Genomic DNA, 26,403 nt, shown 5'->3' with positions numbered 1-26,403 from the left:
GGAGACGCGGGGTGGGCGGGACAGGCCGCGGTCACCGCCGGGCCGCGCCTGCCTGCGCCGGGCCAGCGCCGCCCCACGGACCCGCCACTGTCCCCACGGAGGCGTTCCAGCCGCCACCCCGAGCTCCGCACCCCGTTGTTGCTCTCCACACCCGGCCAAACCACGTCCCCCGTCACACCCCCCCCCTCAAAGTCCCCAACACCCAGTGTGGGAAGTGACAAGACACGGCGGGAAGGCCTTGGGGGTGCCTGACGAGGGCACGGAGGGAGTCAGCGCCCCAAAAACATCCCAAATCTCCATAATTCGGGCGGTGCCCTATAACTCCCTAGGGGGGCCGCACGAAGTGCTCCCCCCAGTCCTGGGAAGGGACACAAGGACATGGGGGGGGCTCTGGGGATCCCTGGGGCTTAGCACCCCAAACCCTCTAAAATTCGGGGGGGTCCCCAAAGCACTCCGAGGATTCCCCGAAGTCCCCAACCCTCATCTTGGAAAGGGTCAAGGGGATACGGGTGAGGCACTCCACCCTGCCCTAGAGGGTAAAAAATAAACAATAATGATAATAAACCCCCACACACAAACCTCGGAGACGACGCACATCATAGCCCTGAGAGACCACGGTGCCAGGCTGCCTCGCGTTTGCTTACAGACACATCAGAACACCACCACCATTCTCCATGATATTCTCATGTGTTGAGGCTCAGACATGAACTCAGCCAGACACCTGCCACTTTCAGACCTTTAATTATATTTTAAAATGAAACCAGGAGGAAAACCTTTGAAATTTCAGGGTCACATGTAAGTAATCCCTAGGTCTGCCTCGCAAACCTTGGTGTTCGTGGTGAGCAGGAGCACAAGCAGGGTTTGTATTTGTGTCACGAGCAGCAGTTTGTCGCGGTGGGTGTCACTCTCCAGGACCCCCACCAGCCAGCCGCCTGTCCTGCGCTTCAGCTCCCTTCCTGAGACATTCCCTTCCCCTTTGCCTGGCTGGAATTACAGCTTCCTTCTGGCTTTCCACGTCTCGCCTGAGACCCCAGAGCCGCTGCTGCACCTCTCGGGAGGGCCGCGGTGCCCAGGGAACGCTGAGAGGGCGCGGCGCGGGCAGCGCGGCACGGAGCGCACAGAGCCGGCACCCGCGGCGGGGACAAGGGGCTCCTGATGGAGAAGGTGTAAAAGGTGCAAAGAAGAGAAATGAAGAACGGCTGTTTTTAATCTGCCCTATGCTGCTTTCAGTTCCCCGCCCCGTCTCTACACTGTAAAAAAACGAGCAGTCGTTTGCACAGGGTCTCCTTCCAGCAGCACAGGCTGGCGACTGCTCGCGGGCCAGTCAGTACCACAACAAACCCCACCGGTTACGCCTTCGCTTCGGGCGCTACCTCCTTAAACCGAGACCGCCGGGCAGCCCGGGAGCAGCCGCCGGGCTGCGGGCGGCCCCCGTCCCGGCCGCCGTCACTGCGCGGCGCCGCGGGCTCGCAGCGGAAGCGGAAGCGGCGCGGGCGGCGGGAGCCGGGCGGGCGCGCTCGCAGGTGCGGTACCGCGGGCACCGGCCGCGCGCGGCGGGGCCCTGAGGGAGCGGCGGCGGGGCGGGCCCGCGGCGGCGGCGGCCTGGGGGGCAGCGGGCGGCCGGGGCGGGCCCCGCGGAGGCACCGACACCGGCGGGGTCCCTCGAGCGGCCTCCGCGCCCCGCGGGGGTCGGTCGGTCGGTCAGCGGGACTGCGGAGCGGCGGAGGCTGCGTTCGGGTTTAGCGCCCCGCACTATTAACGCCGTGACGGGCCGGGTTTAATGTGTGTTTTGAGCGCTGGCCGCTCAGCGCTCCGGTGGCTTGATCTCTAGTCACGGGCTGAATCGCTGTGCTTTAGTGTCAGCGGCCGTAGCGCGGCAGCGGGAGCCCTTTGCAGGACTTCCCCGGTGCGATCAGTGCCCGCTGTTACCGGTGGTCTTTGCCGTGCACCGTGTCGGTCCCGGTGCCCCGGTGCTGTGCCTGCGGTAGGACTTGCCCCTCGCTCCCGCTTTCCTTTGCCCTTCACCCGCTTGCCACCAGACTGACCTCGCAGGACGTGGCGGAGGGCACTGTCAGTGTGGGCTGATTTATTCCTTCCCCCAAGGCTGGATGTGCAAGTTGCCCGGAGTGTTTTAAAGGGAGTAATTGGAAGAAAAATAAGGAGGAAAAATACTTACACTGCTTTGCGGTGTCGTAATTCAGATTGGGTTTTGCTTTGTTACCTGGCACAGAGCTGGATCTCCTTGTGTCACTTATGTTCATTCCTGTGCCTCTTGCCTCTTTTTCCATGGTGTATTTTTCTTTGAGATACCGGTCATTGTTTTATGGCTGCTATTATTGAGGACTTGTAGATATTTCTAATCTGCAGAATTTCAGCTGGCTAAACCGTGTCGGGTGGCAGATGTGTCATTTGGTTTCTTTCCTATTTCATACAGAAAAAGGTTTTTAATTCAGTCTTTCGCAGAGCAGGAGAGCAGGCACAAGAGAGCAGCATAGGAGTTTTAGTCATGAGGCTGCTGTTGGGTGTATTCATTTACCCATTCCAAACTCCAATGTATGATTTGAAGAGAATAAGAAGGACCCATCTCTGGAAGGAGCTGTGAGCTGTGGTTCTTCCTTGCACTTGGCAGAAGCCAATGTTTCACTCCACAAATATTGGCTGAGCTTCCCCCTCTGCACACAGGGAGTGCTGGCTGTGCCCATTCTGTGATGCCATCTGTCTGCTTCCCAGGTGTGGCGTAAAGCAAATGTCGTGTGCAGCTGACCAAGCTGCTCTTTGGAGATCACAGCAGGAATTTCTGGTTTTATTCCCAGGGAAAGACCAATGTCTGAGTTATTGTTGGGAAACATTTGGCTGGAGGGGTGTAAACCTCCAAAAAGAGGAGGATTTGGTTTGTTTGTCTATGTACATACACAGGTAGCTTAGAGCTACAGATATATAAGCCTATTCTTTATATTGAGATTGTAATTAAAAAAGAGACAGAAGTTAGATCCTGGCAGGTTGTTGGGTGTGATAGATGTAGAATTGCAGCAGGACATTTTTTCAGGTGCAGGGGGGACATGGAAAATGAGTTATCCAGGAAAAAAAAAATGATAAAGAAATGAAAGAGTACTTGAATGCATACTGGGGGTGTAGTAAATATAAATATACTATAGTCAGAGAAGGGTAAAAAAGCTTGAACCTGTGGAGGCTGTAATGGAAAGCCAACAGAAGAATTCTGGTCTTCCTTAAGTTTAGGAGTTGCGGGCAAGGAAATTCCACTTGGTTTTCTTTTGGGGTGTAGGCCAGAGAACACAAAGGCTTGAAAATACACAAAATGAAGAACAACAAAGAAATGGAATAATTTGTGGGTTTTTTGTCACTTCTCACAGTAGGTTGTATCATTTCAGTCTTTTTGCATTATTTCATTCATTTTTCAGCTTTTAAATTTGGTGGCGCTTAGTGCAGTCAGGAAATACTTGTTTCTTCATCCCCCAAAAAACCTAAAGGTACCTGGGGTACCTCATCTTTGGCTGGCTCATCTGACTGGTTAGTCCACAGCTGCTGGATCTGTGCTGACACAAAGTGTGATTTTACTTCCCATAAAATGAACAGTGGGTTGTTTTTCCCCCCCAGTCTGAAATGTGTGCAGTTTGTAATATCTCTTAAGGCAAGAAGTATGTGGTGTTGGTGTCCTGGAACAGAAGCATAAAGGTTATTTGAAAGCATGAATACAGAGGAAGCTGGAATTGATTTGGGTTTACTTGCATCTCAGGAGTGAGTTTGTAAATTCCTTGCCTCTCTCCAAGTTTGTGGTTTTGTAAGCCCAGGTGAGAGGATGATCATCTCATTAATGTATTGCATTAAATGCAGTTTTAAAGTCTTAACATATATCTCAATATATTTGAGATCCTGTATTTATGAGAAGAGAAAATGAGAAACTTACTATTTTCCTTCATCGTTTTCAGTGTCCTATAAAATGGGAATACTTATTGCAGTTCTTGGAGTCTGGTTCAGCTCTTCACTTGTGAAAGCAGATTCTAAGGCTGTGACAACATCTCTAACTACAAAGTGGCCTTCAACTCCTTTACTCCTTGAAACAAGGTAAGTGCATTGTGATTTTTTTTCATTGTCAAATCAGAATATGCTTAGAGGAGAAAGTAAAGTCTTCTCTTTGTTATGTGGCACTTTGGTTTCTGGTCACTACCAACAGTAATAACATGGGAATGTGATCACTGCTGTGCATGGGGAGATGGGAGGAGGATTTTAGAGGAGACAGTAGGTTTTTTTTGTGTGTGATAAATTCTCTCAGTTTGCATTAGAACAAAAATTACTAACCATAAACAATTACACAGTTGGTATTTTTTGCCTTATGAAGTTTTACTCAAAGCATTAGATAGAGGAGTTCAGCATGGTCTTGTAAGATTCTGTAGCTGCATGTATTTTACTTCAGTGTTGTAGGTTTTGATACATGTCTGCTGCTCATGTATATTTAGCTTGGTAAAGCTTGAGTTTAACTTTGTTCTTGTGAGTTTTGCATTGATTAAAGTCAATTGCTTTGTTAAGAATTGTGCAAGTCATGCTGGGAACATTTTTTTCTATGGTATTAAAGACTTTTTTTAAGATATTGTGTAAAAAGAAAGCAAAATGCTGTCTTTTCAGTGCTAGTCTGCTTAGCTCTTTTGAAATCCCTCATTGTTTAATTTTGTCATGTTTTAGTTTGGAGATGTCAGTAGGACCTTTAGAATTTCAAGTTCGTGTGTGCTTAATTTTGTATCGCTTAAGAGTATTGCCAAATGTGGAATTTTGTCTGTTTTACTGCAGATTGTTTCACATGAAAATAGTTGAGCATTGCTGGGTTTCATTCACATGAGCATGGCTTTCATTCAGAGGACAGGTGTGTCCTAGGTGAAATTACTTTTCTGTAACCTTCTCTGGAGAAGCTGAAGCCTGCAAGTTCCTTAAGCAGTAAAATGCAAAGCACAGGTGTAAATGCCAGGATTTAGATACCCTGAGACTGTGTGACACTGTGACACTGCTGGGGAAAAACTCAGCCTAAGAGAGTGTGAAACAGCAAGCAAATAATCAAAATAACGTGCCAGAGACTCGATCCATTGCAGTCAGAGGCTCTGGGTGGGGCGGGATAGTTCACCTGGGATGAACTGCAGCATGATGCAGCACTGCAGTGTAAAATCACTCCTGCTGGTCACTGCACTTAGCCCAGCACTGCCATTTGGTACCCAGGTGTTCAAGCAGCACTTACCCTTGGATTGGAACACACAAGTTACTGTGGCAGTGAGCAGGCTCCAAACCTTCTGTTGTAGCACCCTTCAGCATAGCAAGTATATTACCAGTGTGGACATGATACAGTGTTTGTGCTTAGCAATGTTCAGAGGATGAATTCCATTGTCTAGCCTTGTATACCTGCCCATTATATGCTTAATATATGGGATCTATAACATGGTTTGAAGCTGTGACTTCTCCTTTTGCTTGTTTAAGAACAAGCAAACAGAAAACCCCCACCAAAGCCCACCAAAGCTCATAATTACAATTTGTTTCACCAAAACAAACAAAAATGTGTGTTTCTCATAAAACAGGGATAGCAAAGAAATGTGTTAGGGAGGAGAACTACCAGGATGGACACTGCTGCCTGTTAGTGGCATTAAAGGATCAGGAGGTGCCTTACAAGCTGCTTGCATGTACTGTGTGTTTGTCCTGCCCTGCAGTGGTTGTTTGTTTGGGTTTGTTTGTTTTTAGCTTTCCTGCAGTGCTTTTCCTAGTAACACAGTTTGCTGATTTAGGTGGTAGGTGCTAACTTGCTATGAAGCATTACAAGGTATCAGATTTGTAACTTGAGAGAAAATTTGTAGATCTAGCTCACTCTTCTCTTTTTACTTAGTGAATTTTTATCAGAAGAAGGTCAAGAAAAATTCTGGAATTTTGTTGAAGCCAGTGAGACTATTAAGACAGCTGAGCATGATGGTAAGCTTTTATAGTTTTTTTTCTCAATGCTGACTGATAGTTGAAAAATATACCACAGTATTCTGTCTTCCATTGTGTAATCCTCATTTGACTTTTATAAAATACTTACTTCAGTAATATTTTTTGCTGTAATGTGCTCAAGTCCTTTGGATATCCGTTTGACAGAAGCTGTAGAGGATGAGTCTGAAACATTTTGCTTGCCAGATTCTTTTTCAACATGAAGTATGATATATTTTAAATAACTTTTCTCTGTGTTACTATTTCTCAGCCAAAATTAAATGGGAGCTTTAAACTGTTTCCCTCCTCCCCTCCCACGTTTACATCCTCAAGAATGCATTCAAATGTACTCTCCTGAATCTCTGTTGAAGTTTGCTCTCATCCATCTGTAGAATTGTCTGTAATGAAATTGGAGGAGGAATGGTCATTTGCATACTCAGAATTCATGTCATGGGCTTCTGTTGGTTTAAATCACACTAAGATGAGAAGCCCCTCTTCAATGAGACTATGGAATAGAAAGAAAACTGCTTGTACTTTGATTTTGCAGGTAGTGATTACTCTTCCTACCAGGAAATGCTGAAGGTGGCCTGCCAGACTCTGTCGCCTTTGCAGCAGAATTTGTTGAAATTTTCCCTGTCTTTACGCTCCTACTCTGCTGCAGTTCAAGCTTTTCAACAGGTTAGTGCAGGAAATGCTCAGGTGATGTGCAGAGCATTTTACCAAGGCTCAGGAAGGAGGGAACTGTGGAAGGAAACACTTGAGATATAAAAAACCTGAACTGCTTAACTGCCCTGTACACCTGAGCTACAGAGTGAACATGTATACAAATTTCATGAGGTGCTGAATTTTTGTCTAGAGTATACTGAAGAATTGGCATTTTGACATGTCTGCCTATCTTTGTGCCTGCTGCACTAAGAATTGGTGCAAAGATTTTTGTGAGGATCTTCTCTGTTGGCTCCATTAGTACTTGGGATGGTGCTGCTGTTCCTGTTGCTCAGCTGAACTTACCTGAAGATAGTAATCTATATATATATGTGTGTGTGTATATATATAGAGAGAGAGGGAGTGATTAGAACTCATAAATAAAAGTTCATTGTGTTCTCTGTTCTTTTTTAATCTTTTTAATTCTTTGGAAATTGTCTCACATTAGGATGTGCTTTATTTAAGTAATACTGTAAAACATCCTCATTGTTCATGTGAATTCATTTTGTCGTTTGATATTTAACAAATACAGATTTTTGTGATGTCTAAGCCAAAAAAAACAAACAAACAACAAAACCCTCAACCAAAACCCCTACTTTCTGTACCTGCAACTAACCTTACAGTTAATAGTAACAGACTGAAAAATAAGTAAAGGCTTAACTCTCCATCTTGCAATTTCACCTTGCATTTAAATTATGTCATAAACATGGAAGAAGTACTAGTTTGGAATGTAGGAAATAATACTGTTTTTTTGCACTGCTACACTGTTAAAAATTTCACTTGTTCTAAGGGCAAACATTCACCCTACATTATTATAAATGTTTCATACAGATAGCAGCAGATGAATCTCCACCAGAGGGCTGTACCCTGTTTTTTGTTGTGCATGGGGAGAAAACATGTGAATTTGACTCTCTTGGAAACCTTTTACAGGCAGCTTCAGACAGGTATTTGTTTAATTTCCTATTACTGGATTAGATCTTTAAATTTAACCTAACTTTAGACTTACTGCTGTGAAGAGGTTGTAATAAACTTTGTTTCTGTGTTCTTCAGTGTTGATTTCTCCTGTCCGTTGTTGGCACTGGGGTGGCAATCTCTTATTTGGTGTTAATTCAGATTGCAGTGGTGGTTCTCTTATCCCTTGCTCTTTGATAATTCTGCTAGGAAGAGGAATGTGCACATGAAAATTTGGAAACAAATTCTGGAAAAAGCTGGAAACTGTTGAAGGACAGTAGGAATTCTCAGGAGTGTGTAAAACCTTCAGTATGTAGGGAAAATAGAAGGAGCTGGGCTGCATATTCAAATGAGAGTTAATGTAACCAATTGTTTTATGAATGGCTGAAAGCAAGTACAGTATTTTTTTCTCTGTATAGTTTTCTCAGCATTGACAAAGAAAACCATTACCACACAATATATTTAAAATTCAGGTTTCTCTACAAGAATAAGCCTTGATTGTAACTGCTAATAACAAAAAGAAGGTATAAAATACAATACTTATTTTAAAAACCCAAGCAAGTAACAAACCAAAACCAACCCAAATCCTTACATTTCATTTTGTTTTTACAATATGAGAACATTTTTGTTTTCAATATGATTTTTTTAATCTTGGTTATTTGGTTCTTTTAAGAATAAAGAGTTTTTTGGCAGTGTGCAGACATATGGCATCTATAGCTCACATGCTATTCTTCTGGTTTACTGGGAATGCTTTAGGTATTTATTGCACTTTAGACTAAATGTAAATAAAGAATCTGAAAATAGACTTTTCATTCACTTCTTTGTTTGTATACTAAGCCAAGGACCAGGTTCAAATGGATTTGTGCCCTTGGCACATCTGTTCTATCAGCCTTTTTAACTTTTCATCCAGAATTTATGAATCACCAAGGGAAGAGAAAGTTAATTGGAAATCTAAGAGAAGTTGTTAATTTTTAAAATTAGGATTATAGTCAATTCAAAATAGCTCTTAGTCACTTGTTTCTTTTCATATGTTCATTTTCCACAAAGCTTTTATCAACATGCACCAAGTGCTGCCAGCCTTGATCTAATATGTGGGAATAGCTCAACATATGTATTGAGTGAAAAATGAATAAACAGGGAAAAAAGTGTGCATTTTGCACTGAGTGAGGAAATGCTGTGACTCACACTGTGACTCTTCACTATTCCCTCTTAGGCCAAAGCCATTTTTGTTCAAGGGGGACCACAAATACCCAGCAGCAAACCCTGAAAGTCCTGTGGTCATCCTTTATGCAGAGATTGGCACAGAGGAGTTCTACAGACAGCACAGGAGGCTTGTTTCAAAGGCTGAGGCTGGAGAAATCACTTATGTGCTCAGACACTACATTGCTGTGAGTATATCTGTGCATTGTAACAGAGGTATTTGAAATTGAGTTAATGGCCTTAGTTTTCAGAAAGAAAACTGACCCAGGTGTGTTCCCTTAAAATTGACATGTGCCTATTCCTGTTGTTAAATTACTTGGAATACTCAAAGTTTGTTTTTTTTTTTTTTTTTTATTGCATGTAGCTGAATAATGCAGAATATTTTAAATCTCCTGATCGTTTAAGTAAGATTGTTTGATTTCACAAATCCAGCCCTAAATTCCAGTTTAATTAGAGACTTCAGTGTAAAAAGAAGTGTTTCTCTGCCCGTATTAGAGCATGGGAACTAGTCAGATCTTTCACAGTCAGGCCACTTACTGGATATAAAAAGCAAGGATTAACATTAAGGTACCATTTTCAAAAGAAAGACATTGTTTCTGTAGTAATGTTTTTACAGAACCACTTACCATTTCTAGTGCAGTTTATCCTGGTTTCCATCTTCCTCCACTAAATTGTGCATGGCCACTGGATTAGTATTTAAAACTACATTTCAAAAGGTATGAAGAACTGGAGTTCTTTGATTTGTTGCTTGAATATTACTAAGTGTTCCAAAACCTGCAGTGTAGCAGTCAGGCTTGAATGTGAGGAAAAAAAAAAAAAAAAGAAAAAAAAAAAAAAGGAAAAAAAAAAAGGAGCATGAGCATCAGCTGGTTAATTTCTAATATTACTTGTACTTTTAAAAAAGTCATACATTGCATGCACTACTTTCCTCTTATAAAAGGAAGTAGTTGTCAGTTTTGGGAGCAATACAGTCAAAATTCAGTGTATTACACTTTAGATTTTGGTACTGTTATGTGACTCCTATATACTTGAAAATACTTCTAGGAAGTGGTCATGTTTCCCTTATTAAAGGCAGAACTAATTATGCACCTGTCTTTTATCAGTATTTTATTCATTGTCGTTCTTTGTGGTAGCTGTTCAGTGAATGTTTCATTTTTGAACTTTGAGCTGCAGTTCCTTTCCACCTTCTGTCTGATTTAATGATTGGACTCTATCTCCCTCTGCTTTACTCACACACTGAATCTTGAAAACATTGTTTTGTGTTCCCCTTTACTTTGTGAATTTTGATGTTTTTTTGGTTCATAGAGATAATTCTTGCTTGCTGAACTTCAAGAAGTGTGTTGAAAAACAGTAGGAAATAAAATTATTAGACTATGTTACTGCAGAGTCACTCACCGTGTTTGTTTCTCTCTACCCATTATGTCTGAAATCCCAGACTGAGATTTCTCAGCTTTGGGAAGTGGTAGTTTTTCTTTTTTGGATCACACAAAGGTGACAATATCACACTGTTGGCTTTTCCTTACAGAATCCCAGCAAGGAAAAGGTCTACCTCTCTGGCTATGGTGTAGAACTGGCTATTAAAAGTACAGAATATAAGGCCAAGGATGATACCCAGGTGAAAGGTGAATTTTTATTTGAAGTATTTTAATGTGAACATTTTAATTGCACCAAGGTAATTCTATACTCGTTTTGCTATGAATGTCTGAATTGCAGATATTTTTCTTTCCTTAGCTCTGAAATCCCTTTTGGGAGCATGTTTCTTTTGAAACAGATCTTTGCCATGGCACTTCCACATTTGTGAAATCCTGGAGTTGTGGCCCTGGACTACATCTTAGTAATGGCACTACTAAGACAACTAATTTTTTACCAGCTACTCTGCCGGTGTAAAGCAAATTTCTCTACTTTAATTTGCCTTATCCATCTTCAGAGTGGAATGTGTTCCTTGTTCCTGATGTGCTATTTTTTTTTTGAAAGACAGAATTCTGCACTTTTTTTTTTTTTGCTTTTACTGCTTTTATGGAGCTCTGATCTCTGTTCTACAAACTCCCATGCATCTGCCAAAACTATTTTGATAGTGTAATCTCTGTGTGTACTTCTTCTTTACATGTGCACATACACATACAAACCCCAGATTTTCCTGCTTTTCTCTTTGGGAAGAGCTTGGTGCTAGTGGTGTTCTCTGTGTGTTTATAGGCACAGATGTGAATGCTACAGTCATAGATGAAAGTGACCCTATTGATGAAGTGCAAGGATTTCTGTTTGGCAAACTAAGGTAAAACACAGTTGGACTTTGTCATATCAAAAAAATTTTTGCAGAAATGCTGATCTTTTGCTTTATAATTCTTTTTTACATGTCTGAGTTCCCTGTATGTGTTAGCAGCATACTTTATATGGTAGTTTCTTTAAATTAGCAGCAGACTTTCTTATAGGAAACCACAGAAGTTTTTTGACCCTTGTATCCTTTCAGGCAGCTGTATCCTGACCTGTCAGAAGAACTGAAAGAGCTCAGAAAACACCTTGTGGAAAGTACCAATGAAATGGCACCTTTGAAAGTATGGCAGCTCCAAGGTAATCTGGATAAAGGCTTTCAGTTACGGTCTACAAAAACTCAATGTAAATGTGTTTTCTGGTGTTCTACACTATTGAGGTTGTTAGTGGCTGTGTACAGTTGAGAGAGTTCGACTGTAAATTCCTGCATTCAGTCTCACTTGGAAAATACTTGTTTTTTAAAGTACCTTTTCCTGTTGAAATAGCTTTTTGCATTGTTTCACGGGACATCTGACATGAGGATTGTTTTCTATATTGTGCAGTACAGTAAGCTACTTGCTCTTAAACTGACTGCTTGTATGGTCTGCTGAGTGCAGAAAGGAAAGGAATGCAAAGTTTCTTTCCATGATCACCCTTCTGATGTGAAATCTTGAGATTTCTCAAGACCAGAGGAAAAAGTCAATTGCATGCTGCTCTGGCCTCATTCCCTTAAAACATCTATAAAAGCCTGTGAAAAAGCTCTCAAAAAGACTAATTCAAAGAGCTGAATGTATGTTGTAGCCATGGGGAATCTACCTGTATCAGTGGAAGGGCAGATTCTCCCAGCTCAGCCAAAGAAAGAGGGCTGGTCTGGACTCACTCAGCAACCTTTAGGCAGCATACACTGCTTCACTTGGGGAGGGTTACTTGCTTCAAGGCAACACCTAGAAGTAGAATACCAAGAAGATGAGTTTAAAAGTACCTATTGGTGCAGATAAAAAGTTAATTTCCTTAGGTAACATGCAAAAAAAAGATGAAAAATAAAGTTTTTGATGTCTCTGCATTGCCTTATTTTCAGTTTTGGGTTGTTGACCTCTGTTTTTTCACTTCTAAGATCTGAGTTTTCAAACTGCCGCTCGCATTTTGACTGCTCCCCCTGTGGATGCCCTGATGGTCATGAAAGATCTTAGTCAGAACTTTCCTACAAAGGCCAGGTAACTTTAATTTTGACTCCTAAAAAATCTTACTACTTTCCTTTTCCTGAGCAGGACCTGAGATAAGCAGCATTGGTTGGGTTAATTTTGACTGTCATTTAGCTGGAAGCAAACACTGGGGAATGTTTATGCTGGGAAGTTCTTCAGCCTACTGTTACAAAGAGGATTTCATGGTGTTTTTCTTGGATGACAGCTGATGTGGCCTGGTAGAAAATGTGCCAGAATTGCCTGTGCTATTTTATTGTGAAATGCATCTAAACCTATTACGTGAAGTCATCAAGAATTTATTGGCTGGGTTTTCTGTTTAACGATCTTAACATTTATTTGTTCACTGGGTCTGGCTCTTCTTCTGGGATCCACGTTGCCAAACAACTCAGTCTCATGTTAGAGGCTGATGTGCAATTCCACTGGTTTTTGTACTTTGTCAGTGACTGTCTTTATCATATTCAAATCAGTTTAAAAAGCTCAATGTGACCTGACATGGCCAGCCAGTCTAGAGATACATTTCTCTTGAAAGATTTCATTGCCTGGATTGTGAAGATGATATTAGAGAACCTTTTTGAGTAGGTGGGAGATATACCTGAGATGAATGTAAAAATAAACCGATTTCTGATCTTATTTCCCGTTACCTGAAGTTAAGTTGTTAATTAGAGCTTCTTAAGGCAGGCATTGCATCTCACTGTGTTTTCAGGCTGATCTGTGGGCTGTACTCGCCCACTCTGATGATGCAATCACTGGATCCAAAGTAAGGAAAGGAATGGGATCCCACCATGAGCAGTGAAATCCCCTATTTTCTGTTGTCAGCCTCCATCTTTACATTTTTGGCAGCTGTACACTTTTATTATGGTTAATGTGAAATTAGACCCTGAGAGTTGGCACGTGGTGAACGTTTTTGTGCTGCTGGGTTATACAGTGTAAGAAAAATGCTCCATCTTGCTATTTATGGTGTCACCAAGTGCAACTGCTTCTTGCTGCACCTCTTTATACCAGAAGGTTAATCATCTTAACATGTGAGGTATAAAAGGTAGATAAATAGATATTTATCCAGCAGATAAACAGAAAGAGGATTCACAGCATGATGTTTTTATTTTTGTAGAGCCATAACAAAAACAGTTGTTTCTTCGGAACTCAGAGCAGAAATTGAAGAGAACCAAAAGGTAATGTGTCCAAAAAGTAACACAGCACCTTTGCACTTAGGTTTACGTGTTGCTCAAGATAATGACTCAGTATTTTCACACACAACTTTGTAGTATGCATCGGGGAAGTGAAGAAGTGGTGGATTTTCGAACATGGATGAGGAACATAATTAAACTTCTTTGCTCAAATAGGAAAATACTGCTCTGGTTAGAAATTTATTGCTTGAAAAGCAGCTATATTAAGCATCTTCCTACAGTTTTAATGATGCAGAAGAAAATTGGTTCTCGTTATCCAGTTTGAGATGATGTTTAGATATGTGTATACATCAGTGACCACTAGGAGGTCACAGAATAAATTCAAAACCTGCTGTGGCTTTAGAATGATTCATTCTGTGTGGAGGAAATAGTTCCAATGTTGGTGCTTAGTGAGGGGATTAAATTTACCAACTAAGTCTAAATGTGCTTTGAAACAGAATCATAAAACTCCCCAGGTCAGGAGGGGCCTCTGGAGGTCACTGGGTAGGCTCTGTACTTGCAGAAGTGTTTCAGACAGCTCAGCTATGTCCTTGGCATTAGCAAAGCACTGAAAAAACCAGCAGCCCCCTAGGAATTCTGTACAGGCTTTTGTACAGAAATTTGTGCAACTAAAATATGCCAGGTAGTGTGGTCTGGATAGAGTGCAAAACAAAAGTTTAAGATAGTAATGAAGAAAAGTCAAACAGCAGCATTTGCTGTATGAGCTACATTGCCCCGTTCACAGATTCCAGTCCTATTTGGTATGATCAGAAAAAAAAGACATTGTATGTTAAATACACACATATTGTTTAGAAATCTAATCAATGGCATTTGGGGAGTCTAGTACTAAATGCAGAGCTCTTTACGAGTCCCCTGAGGTTCCTGTTCTGAGAGAGAATTGCCTTGTTCAATAGTGATGAAATCAGAGGAGAAGGGATGGGGTTTGACGCTCTTGTCCCATGTGGTTCTGGAAGGGACAAAGTTTAGGATGTAAGTCCAAGCTAAAGCTACTTGGTGGCCTTTCTGTTGTGTGTTAGATCAGACTCTGGTCCACAAGTAAACCCATGATTTTGTGGATTCATTTTTATTCAGAGGATACCTGGGCTGCTACATCCAGACCAGGCTATATCTAACTTCAGAGCCGTTCTTTGCACTACTCACTTTTGTGTGGGTATTATTTGATAGCTAAGTTCACTGCTACTGTTACATTAGAGTTTGCTATGTCATTATCTACAGAAAGCTACAATTTAACACTCATCTTTTCTTTGGGAGCCTTACTTATTTAATAAAAAATGTATTTTTTTTCTGATCAGAACTACTTTCCTGTTCTTGGTACTTCATGGGGTACTTCTGTTATTTCTCTGTTTGCTTTGCTCACAGTCTTTGTGATGGTTGTGTGGTAAAATATCCAAATACAATGTTTCTCCTTCAGTATTCATCACACCTCTAAATAGAAATTTGTAACTGGTACTGCAAGACAAGACCTATTGGGAAAAAAAACCACATTAAACTCTTTAATAATATTTTCTGTGCAGAGCACAGAAATGGCTTCCTCTTCTAATGGCTTCCTACTTCTTTTCAGTATTTCAAGGGAACATTAGGATTGCAACCAGGAGATTCTGCCCTATTCATCAATGGACTACTTATTGATTTAGACACTCAGGATATATTTAGGTAGGAATGTTTTATTTTTCACAATAATTGCATCCTGCTTAGAAACTTGCATCTTGCTTGTGCTTGGATGATAAAGTTATTTAGACAGTTTTGAACCTTCTTCATAATCTAGACTAGGTTTAATTGTTAAGTACTGTAAAAGGAAAATCATGGTTCCTTATCTTATTCAAAGTGCATTTCCAACAAAAAATCTAATGTGAAAAGTAGAAGATTGAAGATTGGAATGAGAAGTCACATTTGTGCTGTTCTTTTGACCTGTGCTGTGACTAGCAAGATTTTGTTTTCTCAGCTGTCAGCATACAGATTTATTCTGAAGGCAGCCAGAGTGATTCTCAAAGGATAAACCACTGTAAATTTTTCATCTGGAAACCACCCTATGCCTTTGTCAAGATGTGTTTCAATAATACATACATATATATATATACATAAAATGAATTAATTATCCTGATTTAACGTTGCTTTTCCTAGTTATACAATATTAATTGCACAGATTTAAGTAATCTGAAGTTTCTTAGGACAGGAAGAAATAGGTAATAAATAAGAACTAATGCCTGGACAGACAGACTTGTTTATACCTTCCATCTGTTAACCCTCAGGGTAAGAGTAAGTTATTTGCTGTGGGGTTAAAATTCAACCCCATTTTGCTTTTCCTTGCAGCTTGATCGATGTGCTCCGCAATGAAGCCCGTGTTATGGAAGGCCTGCACAGCTTGGGAATTGAGGGAGTTTCCTTACACAACGTCCTGAAATTGAACATCCAGCCATCAGATTCTGACTATGCTGTGGACATCAGAAGCCCTGCCATTTCAGTGAGTATGGTTTTTAATAGAAATACTTGATTTGCTGTTGGGCAGTGCATTCTTAAGCTGTCAGGGGAGCTTTTGTCCTTGTCTCACAATCAGCTCTGAAACTGCAGTGAAGTGAAAAGGATAATAAGATTATAATTAGCGCTTTTTAAAAGCTTTATTTCTTCAATACAGTGTCTGATTTGAAAATATTTTAGTCTCAGACCAGAGCAGGAGGAGTGTGAATCATTGAAATGCCTTTACTTCTCCTTAGTGGATCAACAATCTGGAAGTTGATAGTCGGTACAATTCCTGGCCTTCCAGCGTGCAGGAACTGCTGCGTCCCACGTTTCCTGGTGTGATCAGGCAAATCAGAAAAAACTTCCATAATTTTGTAAGTAATAATCTGACTGAATGAAATGTGCATTTGTTTTGTCAAGAGCAGGAGGATCAGCTTTTGCAGCTTACCTCACAGATACACTGGATTCCCTGTCACTTCAATAGCTTGAGAGAGAGGATGCTTTTCTAAAAGGTTTTGTTCTCCTAGTTTTAGTAAGTTATGGCTAGATTCAGAGATTCCTGAGCACGATTCTTTGGCATCTATTAAATGCCAGGAGTTGTTTAGTCAATGGACAAAATTATCATCTGATAAATAACAATTTGGTGTGTTTCAACTTCGTGATAATACCTGAAGTTGGATAACGAAATCTATCAAATCTGTCAACTGTTGTCTTCTTAGCAGAGTTAAGACCAACTTCAGTTGTTTCAGTTAGAAAGCATTCATGCATCAGGACTTGAACAAATGATCAACAGCCCTCAGCTTAGCCGTGGGTATCCTTTTAGTCTGTGGGTAAATTACTTCGATTTGCTGAAGAGTTTGCAGATTGTGCACTGTAACTCTTGTCATGTGGCAAAGTGGCCCTGTGCAAAACAAGAACTCTGATTAGGGGAAAACAGGGACTTGAACCATCTGAAGCTGTGGGAGCTTGGTTGTGTTACCTTTTTCTCTGGAATTCAATACTTTTGACATAGAAATTTTTAAATTCTAAGGCAAGAGTTGCATGAATGAAGGGCCCTACATGCAGTCTGAATGACCCAGTTCTGTCTGGGTCGGGACAGAAGAGAATATCTTGGCAGCATTGGCTCTCCAGGGCATGAAAACTTTTCACTTGCTGTTTGTATACAGGTGCTGATAGTAGATCCCACTCATGAGACCACAGCAGAATTACTGAATGTGGCAGAAATGTTCTTCAGTAACCACATCCCACTGAGGTAATTGCTGTGTTTTAATGTTTGGGGTTTTTTTTATGTCAGCTTTTATGCATGTGACTTTTATAGTTGAAAAATTCTCATTGCTAGGACACTGCAGAAATGTTACATTCCTTGTGTTCGAGGTACGTGTATATTTTTTGAATATAACTTTCTCTACTAACAAAACAGAGTTCTGTTTTTTAACAGTCCAAAAGAAATTTAAAGTTTTGGATAGGAGAGAGGTGAAAAGCAAGATTCTGATGGACTCATTACAGATTATATGTCCAGATTAGATGATCATGATTATATGTCCTAAGTTTGATTCCTGGCTGCTCTGCTCAACATCCTCCCAGGCTATTCTAAAAAACCCCATGTTTAAGATGATGATCAGATCACAGCCAGCAGTTGTGTGAAGAGTTGATTCTTTCTAGAAATGATCACCTGGGGATTTGTGTGATTGCAGGATAGGACTAGTCTTTGTGGTTAATGACTCAGAGGATGTTGATGGACTTCAGGATCCTGGTGTTGCCCTCCTGAGGACATACAATTATGTGGCACAGGAAATGGACAATAATTATGCTTTTCAGACCGTCATGTCTGTAAGTATTAAATGAAAAGGGAAATTAATGTTTCAATATTTTCCATGTACATAATATTGTTAATGGGCTAATACATAGCTAATGGAAGGAATTGTTCTTTGGCTGGGGTGGCATGCAGAGTATCTCCAAATACTGGTACCACAGAATGCATGTGTCCTTGTAATGTGCTTCTTCAACTCAGCTTTAACAAGTGAGACTAGGTTTCATGGTGACACAGGTCTCATGGTGACACTTAACACTTGTGTATGTTTTTCTGGTCCTGTCCCTTTGCTCATTCTGTCTCTGAGTTCTGAACTGCCCCATCCCTTCAGTGTTATAATTTGGTTTGAGCTCTTCCAGCTGTGTACCTTTGCCACCTCAAAGGACAATACAGGCGCTGGTAAATGAATTTCACCTGTGGTTTGATACTCGTACAATTTGGCAAGCTGGGACATACTGTGATGTTAAATTGCTGGTTACTTAAAGACAGTTACTTTTATTCTTTTTATTTTGGGTGTGTATTTGTAGCTTGAAGTAAAATCTTGTGCCTTCAAGAGGGAAAGATTTACCTGCTTTACATGGTGAGGTGGTATTTTTCATAAGCATATGCCAAGTTCTGAAGGGAAGGTAGCTCCTTGGATATGTTTTATTTGAGGCTTTTTTCCCCAGAGAACTCTTTTCCCTCCTCAAATACCTTTTCTGATTAAAGATGCAAGTTATTACTTAAAGAAGTATATATTTACCTTCTTCCAGTCTCACTGGAATGACTACAAGGTGTAACAAGATACTTACAATGGCTACAAGTGCTTAGGAGCTGTTGCAACTGATAAATATGAATATAAGTTTTGCAGTCTGGCTGTTAATGCCTTATTATAACTACTGCAATGCAGGTGACAGGTCAGTTTGCCTTTGATAAGGACAGAGGCTTTACAGTTGCAGCTATAAACTTGTATTCTCCTTTCAGATCTATAACAAAGTGAAAACAGGAGACCAGCTGAAAGTGGAACATGTTGTTAGTGTTCTTGAGAAACAGTATCCTTACGTGGAAATCAGCAGCGTGCTGGGAATTGATTCTGCCTATGATCAAAACAGAAAGGTAAGAATTCATGAGATAGAGCTTTGTTTTCCACTTCTTTTGCTGCGAAAGTTCTGAAAATATAATTATATACAATTTCTTGATCCAGTTCTCTTACTAACTAGGGAACTATTTTGTTACCACCTTGGGGGATTTCTAGTAATACTGTACTGTTTATGTTCTGCACAAGCTTTATATAATATACATAATACATATAATGGAATATATATTTTTTAAAAAATCCATATGTAAAGGACTAAGATAGCTTTCTTGTGACTCATAATTCATGCTTTCATTATGGGTCAGTAGAGTTTAAAAGTGTTTGCAAAAAATCAAGGTGATGGAATGGTTTATGAAAAACTAAGAGGCTTAACATTGGGAGGGATCAGTGTGGGACTTCTGAATCAGTATTTGAATACTGAGTGAGATAAAGCCATGATTATGAATTCAAAATGCTTTTTCTGTAGCAAGACATCCAACAAATTTCTGCAAATAATTCTTGAAGTGAGTTTTAGGTCTGATACTTTTCTGTCTGGAGAAAATTAGGAGGGCAAATCACTATTGAACTAGTTATATGTGAGATAAAGCAGATTTTATTTGAGGTTTTATGTGGGGATGATTCTTATTTGTTGTTGTTCTAAAAGAAATGAAAATGCTGTCTCAAATAGCTCTTAGCACACTTGATGCTGCCTACATGTAAATGTAAGGAATGCAGTCAGGGTTACAGAAAAGTACAAAAAAGTCTTCCAGTGCAGGACAGCAAAGAGAAAAACATTTTAAGGAAATGAAAGTCCATAAAAGTAAGACAGGCATTTTTGTATGAGAGGAGAGGCCTCAACCAGAACCTCTAACCAGCAGAACCTAACCTAACTTTAACTTCTAACAGGGAATCTGTCAGTGCTGGTGCACTTCTCAGAGGTTACATGAAACAGGGAAATTTGTCTTGACAAAATAACTCCCTGCCTCACAAGTAACTGTTTTCTTACAGGTTTAAGAAACACATTCTTAAAAAATAAATAAAATTCCCTACCCTGTCTTACATTACAGCTATCACTGCTTGCATTGCATTTGATTCCACAGGCAAAGTGATGTTTCCTGTGGTGCATCTTTTGCCACTACCAGAAAGTGCTCATTGGAATTAATTCACAAAAGGAACTTAAAGGAGTATTGTGTGCTTCTGTATTGTGAAGGAACTTTTTTTGCTTTGAAACTCTGAAAGTTTCAAAGATACATTGTCTGTGTCTAACAGAAGTGCTAAGGATCACATCGTGTGTTTAGACTTGTGGGTATTGCACAGCTTGTTAGGAACCTTTGTGGCAAAGTGCTAAAGCTGCTTCTGTTCCTGTCTTTAGGCAGCAAGAGCTTACTATGAGCAAACAGGTGTAGGCCCTCTCCCTGTTGTCCTGTTCAACGGGATGCCTTTCCAAAAAGATCAGCTGGATCCTGATGACCTGGAAACTGTGACAATGCACAAAATCCTGGAAACCACGAGCATCTTCCAGCGAGCCGTGTACCTGGTGGGTGCTGAGTTCTCTGTGGCTTGAGAGAAACTAGATTTGGAAAAACTGATTCACAGGTCCCTGGCTACATGTTATACAAGACAACTTAGCTTTCAGAATTGCTTTTTGCCTTCTTTGTTTTCTTTTTTTAAGGTTATGTAAGGCAATTTTATATGTCAAATAAGAAATAATGCTTCTTTCCTCTTTCCTTCAGGGTGAACTATCTAATGACCAAGATGTGGTTGAGTATATCATGAACCAGCCTAATGTTGTTCCAAGAATTAACTCAAGAATCCTAAGGTCTGACAGAGAGTACCTAGATCTGACAGGAATGAGTAAGGGATGCTTTTAATTGTGTTAAACCTGAAATGTCTGAGTGAAAGACTTGCTGTTACAGTGGAAAACACAGGTGGCAAAGCATTAACAGCACCTGAAGTGGTGACCCAGGCCTGGTACAGACAGATGTTTATGTACAACATGAAATGTCTACTGATTTTCAATATGGGAATTTGTTTTGTTTTTATACAGACCTTAAGGGGAATATGACTCATAAAGCTGAGAAATTATATAATGCATAAAGCAGCAGTTTGTTTCTTAGTTCTGACCTTCTTTTGAGCAGGGTTGACAGTAATCTCTGGAATTAATTCAGATTTAGCAAAACGTTCCCTTGCTAAATGAACACTCAATACAGTGACTGCAGTGCAATGACATTACTCCTGCCTTTTTTGAGTTGCTTGAAAAGTAGTGACAGAGTGGATTTTTCAATGTATAATATTTACATAGACTAGTGCCAACTAGGTGAGACTTGGGAAATTCCTTCAACTGACTTCTCCCTATCAAATATGCAATGTAGTTATTAATGTAACTTGTGAGACAGCAAAATTCATTTCTCAGCATGTATATTAGCAGTGAAAATGAGACACAAGCAGTATCACAAGGAGCAAAGTGGGACGTGTTCTTAATGTCCTGGTAATAGTAGTGATTTTATTTTCAGTTTACATGGAATAGTTTGGCATTTAATGCTTGTTCCTTTCCTCAGATAACCATTTTGTGGATGACTTTGCTCGGTTTACCACATTGGAGTCTAAAGATAAGACAGCTGCTGTTGCAAACAGCATGACCTACTTAACAAAGAAAGGTAACATCTGTGGTGGATTCTGAATCCAAGTCTGCTTTTATCTTTGTTTCCAAGCATATGTGCAGATCTTCACACACTCACTGAGCCTTGCCAGGCCTGTGGGTAACAGCATAGTCTGTTAATGACTTTTTTTTTAATAAAACATGACATCTACATGGAACAAGAATGTTCCCCTCTTAAACCCAGTCCAACCTCTTACTGTATAATAAAGTCTCAACCAAACTGTTCTTGCTGTTGTGCAAGTGACCCCCAGAAATGCAGCAGCATAAACAAGTGACTAGAAAAATGTAAAAGGGGTTTTAGCTCTCTGTCTCATAACTCAAAATTGCTAGAAGTTACATGGATTCAGAAGAAAATTCCAACTGCCCATTATATAAGACATCCCCTAACGTGGTCAGTGGTGTTTTTTATTGCTCCAGTGCATGCACTGCTTTTCCAATGGCAGTGTTGTCACAGTTGCACATAAAAGTGTTCAAACTTGCCTGTGCCTCTCAAGTGTAGGAAATGCATGCATAGACATAATACAGAGCCTAACCAGGTCTAACCAGACACCATCAGGTGTTTCCTTTATCCATTTTGGTTAGATTCCAGAAATAAGCTGCTGTCATTTGACCCAAATCCTCCTGTTCCTGTCTCCTGTCTTTACTAGACTGTCCCAAATTTCCCCGGTCCTGTCTCCAGTCACTGCCATCCATGTGCACTGCCTGAAATGTTCCCATTGCTCTTCCTGTCTCGTGTCTGCTCTTCATTCATGTTCAGTCACTTGGATTTGAACAAGTTTCTCATGTAGAGCATTAATTAAATCCACAGCTTGGCATGCTTGTTGGAAAGTGCATTAATTTGCAATTCCATGGCTTGACATTTTTTGGTCACTGCCTCTTCTGCCACTTAAGATATTTAATAACTGCTGTCTGATTACAGTAATGCTGTACCACATTAATTTTCTGAAGTAACAGAGAAGTTCTATGTGTTGCTGGCTCAGCACCAGCACTGATACTGCACTGCCATGCTGCTTTTTAAAGAGGGAAGTTAACAGCACAATGGCACAGCAGTGTTCAAAATGACGTCCTCACCTGTGGTATGAAACTGGTAATATATAGTATAATTAATGCTAGCATGAAAATCAAGCATCCATCTGTTTGAGGGGAAGAAAAAGTCAAAGCTTATTGCAATAAAATTAGCACAAATTTGTTGCTGTTGGATATGAACTGTAGTGATTCAGTTATGCCCAGTACAGTGCTGCAGCTTCTTGATTACACATTGGGATTACCATCAAGTTATTAATGTGTCTCTCCTTTTCCCCTTTCCTTTCTGCTCTTTGACCAGGAATGTCTTCCAAGGAGATCTATGGTAACTCATGCTTTGGCATTTTTTCTATTGTTCTTGGAGTTTTCTGGTTCCTTCATGACACTGGCTTTAGAACCAGCAGGCAGTGAAGGAAGCTGGTGGAATGCATGTTTGCTGCAGCACTTTATACAAAAACTGATACTGTAAATTTGTCTTTGTATTGTATTGTATTCATCTTTATACAAAACTGATTTTGTAAATTAACAGCTTCAATACAAAGAAGTGATATGCCTGCTGGATTCCAACCCCATTTGGAATCTCCAAGTTATTTATGTGTTTCTTTATGATTTGTAATTGAAAAGGTAGCAAACAAACAAAAATACTAAAAGAATCTAGCTTAGAGCAATGCATGCTGTCCCACATGAGTTTTCTGAATGACCTAATAAAGACTAATATACCAATGCTGTTAATTTTGTCTTGCCAGGCTTCATAGCTTAGGTTCACCCATTGCTTTTCTATGGAATTTTACTTTTTGAAGTCTTTGCATGTGTGTCATAGTTTACCTCCAAATGAAGAAAAAAGGAAGCTTTCCTTCCTTTCACCCTCAAATTTATATATTTTTTTCTAATTTCAGATGATTCCTTTGTTAGACCAGTAACTTTTTGGATTGTTGGTGATTTTGATAAGCCTTCAGGGAGGCAATTATTGTATGATGCCATTAAGCATCAGGTAGGTGATGTGTTCATTGGAATGGGTTTGCAGTGCTGATAAAGCCCTTGGTAGAGGCTTGTAAAACACAAGTTGTATTTTACACAATCTTCCTGTGGCATCACCTGGAGAGACTGGTTCTCCCTGCAGGGTCTCTGATTCCCAGCCTCATCTCTTTTGTAGGGACTGGAACATTCCTGATCTTAAGCTAGGACAGAATACAATAAATGTTCTTGTAAACCTGTGGTGTTAAACTGAAATATCTGTGTTTTGGTTTGGAGATGAACATAAGCGTTGCTTTCTGCTCTGTCCCGTTGTTCTGAGAGGATAACTGAAACACAGAAATGCACAGCTTACAGCTGTGGTTTGCCAGACTGAGTGGTGGCCATGGTCCTGGATTTCTTGGGTAGCACAGGCTTATCTGGAAGATTGCTGTCAGAGTGGTGCCTATACATAAGCAAAATGCTTGATGTTAAATTAGTTAATTCATTATTTTAGCCTTGTGCTGTTATTTACCCAATTTGGAATCTGATATTCTGGTTAAGAAACATCAAGCTTCTGCTATACTGTTTATTATATATTTATTTCATCTGAAATGTTGAACTTTCCCATTACCTGTTCTGTTAAACACAGAAATCCAGCAATAACATTCGAATCAGCATGATTAATAATCCTAGTGAAGAACCCAACAGCCAGAATACCATTGTAGCTAAAGCCATATGGGCAGCTTTGCAGACACAAACCTCAAATAATGCCAAGAACTTCATCACCAAGATGGCAAAAGAAGAAACTGTGAAGGCACTGGAGGCAGGAGCTGACATCTTGGAATTTGCTGTTGGGGTAGGCATGTCTGCTGGTGTTTTCATGGGGAGGGTGCTTTGCTTGTTCCTCAAATTAATTTTTTAGTGTAGTGTATTCATATGCAGAAGGTGCAGTAACAGAGAGAAGTAACACTGTTGGGTTTGCTAGTTTGTTTTTTTTTTAATCTCTGAAGGACTTACCTAAATAGGACAATCCATCTAAACATCAAGTAAATCCTCATACACAGCAGAGCTATGTAACTTGGAAAAGGCAAAAGGAACATGGGTCCAGGGATCTGTTTAAGTGAGTCAGCTGTTTCTTGGGTGGTTAAGAGAATAATGTTCTTTTAAAAAGATGGGGAAAAATACAAGTGCATTTCTGAAAGTAGATTTTTAAAAGTTAGGCAGGAAGATTTGAACTGGTCGAAGTAGCTGTGGCCCTTCACAGCAGAAGTTGGGATAGTGTTTGATGGTGACAAGCAAGAACTAGGTTTAACACCACAAAGAAAAGGGGGCCAGGGGTCAGTTTTAGCAAGATATGAAGATGTTCTGGAATGGAAACAAAAAGGTTGCTTTTAAAAAGTGTGCAGAGGTCTAGTTTTCTTCCTATTCAAATGTCAAGTATTCTTTTCTTTTAGGGTATGGATACCAATATTTTCAAAGAAGCCTTTGAATCTCCCAAGGTGGATTTTATTCTGTCCCATGCTATTTACTGCAGAGATGTTCTAAAGCTGAAGAAGGGGCAGAGGGCTGTGATCAGCAATGGACGGGTGAGATGATCAACAGACAGTGAAAGAGACTTCCCACATGTGAGAGAGGAGCAGATTTGAGCAGCCGAGTCTGGGGATCAGACACAGGAGTGCCAGCCTGGTTTAGGTCTCAGCAGTCTTCAGGACCACTTGCAGTTTGATTTATTCACACCTGTGTGACCTTTTCTTTTCACTGTGTGCAGTTAGTTGCTGGCATTTGGTACAAATTCAGGTCTCTCAGTAACAAAGTTGCTTTCATGCTGGTAGTGAATTGAGTCCAGGGGTGGAAGGGGATGATAAATTTGCGAGATTATGCTGCTTCAGTTTACTGAGCAAAATGCTGCTGTATTTTGCCCTGACCAAGGTGCCTTGGTCTCTTCTACCATCTGTTCTTATTATAGTTTATCTGAAATGAGGTAAATAATGTTACAATAGTGTTTCACTGCAAATAATGAAACACAGCTGTGTACAGCATTGGGTTTTCTTTTGTCATCTGTTTTTAGTTAAGAACACACCCATTCAGGCCCAGTGGTTGCTGGATATTTCAATGGGTTAAAAACCTCAGGTGTTGAGTTGTTCTGTTCTGTTTTTCTCATTAGCAGAATAGCAAGATTTGTCTAGGTAGCTTTTAGGCTTCTGAAGGCTGCAGGAGGGAGATTTGCTGGACTATTAGAATTGGCCTGGTATTCTGCTGCCCCTTCCAGATTGGTATTTCGTGTATAATTTTAAGTGCCTGACCCAGTGAAAGTTCTAAGTGTGTATTTTATGCCTTAGTCTGGGGCTCTTGGCTCTAAATACCTGGATTTACCTGTTAAACTCTGCTGCCACTGACATTAATACCAGCCTAAACGGTTGGCTTCTACTGAGAGTGGGCTGGAGTATTTCTTGAATACATCTTTGAATTTTGTTTCAGTTTAGCCTTTATCTTATAATGCTGATTCTGCTATTTTTTGGTAGATTATTGGCCCATTAGAGGATGGAGAGTTGTTCAATCAGGATGATTTTCATCTCCTTGAAAATATCATACTAAAGACATCGGGACAGAAAATCAAATCTCAGATTCAGCAGCTGGGATTTGAAGAAGATCTGTAAGTAAACAGCTGTCACTATAAATCTCAGTTAATTCAAGAAAAGCTGACAGACCTGTAGGTTACAGTTTTGCTTCTTGGCAAAGGTGTGATGTACAAATCAATTTTCATTGAACTTTCAAGAGGTTGTACATCTTGAAGATTGAATATATTCTTAAAATACTAGACTGAAAAATTATGGAAATACTGAAAAAGAAGAAGTGCTCAAAAGTAATTATCTTTTATGATAGGACCCCTGTCAAAAGTTTCTCCACTTAGAGGATTGCTTCCTAGTGCTCAGAGTTGCAGTGTAAAATGGGAAGAGCAGTGGAACAAGAGTTTCATCTGAATGGCTTTCAGGTCTGAGTGG

At 40.4% G+C, this 26,403-nt stretch overlaps 1 protein-coding gene across 3 annotated transcripts in view; it reads left to right on the top strand.

The window, feature by feature from the left end:
- The first annotated feature begins 806 nt into the window (after positions 1 to 806).
- UGGT1 (UDP-glucose glycoprotein glucosyltransferase 1) overlaps positions 807 to 26,403 on the top strand; it is a 41,991-nt gene continuing 16,394 nt past the window's right edge. The window contains exons 1-25 of one of the 3 annotated variants that reach the window (XM_038145865.1): positions 807 to 1,523; positions 3,948 to 4,083; positions 5,879 to 5,961; positions 6,506 to 6,636; positions 7,492 to 7,604; positions 8,825 to 8,999; positions 10,337 to 10,433; positions 11,005 to 11,083; positions 11,279 to 11,379; positions 12,173 to 12,272; positions 13,369 to 13,429; positions 15,006 to 15,097; positions 15,755 to 15,905; positions 16,156 to 16,275; positions 17,068 to 17,153; positions 17,596 to 17,731; positions 18,675 to 18,806; positions 20,138 to 20,302; positions 20,499 to 20,619; positions 21,324 to 21,422; positions 22,749 to 22,772; positions 23,344 to 23,438; positions 24,051 to 24,257; positions 24,856 to 24,987; positions 25,924 to 26,054. In XM_038145865.1, the coding sequence (XP_038001793.1) occupies positions 3,959 to 4,083; positions 5,879 to 5,961; positions 6,506 to 6,636; positions 7,492 to 7,604; positions 8,825 to 8,999; positions 10,337 to 10,433; positions 11,005 to 11,083; positions 11,279 to 11,379; positions 12,173 to 12,272; positions 13,369 to 13,429; positions 15,006 to 15,097; positions 15,755 to 15,905; positions 16,156 to 16,275; positions 17,068 to 17,153; positions 17,596 to 17,731; positions 18,675 to 18,806; positions 20,138 to 20,302; positions 20,499 to 20,619; positions 21,324 to 21,422; positions 22,749 to 22,772; positions 23,344 to 23,438; positions 24,051 to 24,257; positions 24,856 to 24,987; positions 25,924 to 26,054 (2,756 nt within the window). In that variant the 5' untranslated portion in view covers positions 807 to 1,523; positions 3,948 to 3,958. The other 2 variants (XM_038145866.1, XM_038145867.1) reach the window with 2 other exon arrangements.

This window comes from Motacilla alba, chromosome 9 (assembly GCF_015832195.1).
Source record: "Motacilla alba alba isolate MOTALB_02 chromosome 9, Motacilla_alba_V1.0_pri, whole genome shotgun sequence".
In the NCBI taxonomy this organism is placed as follows: domain Eukaryota; kingdom Metazoa; phylum Chordata; class Aves; order Passeriformes; family Motacillidae; genus Motacilla; species Motacilla alba.
Note: the sequence above shows the minus strand (reverse complement) of the source record. Positions and strands in the feature narration are given on the sequence as shown.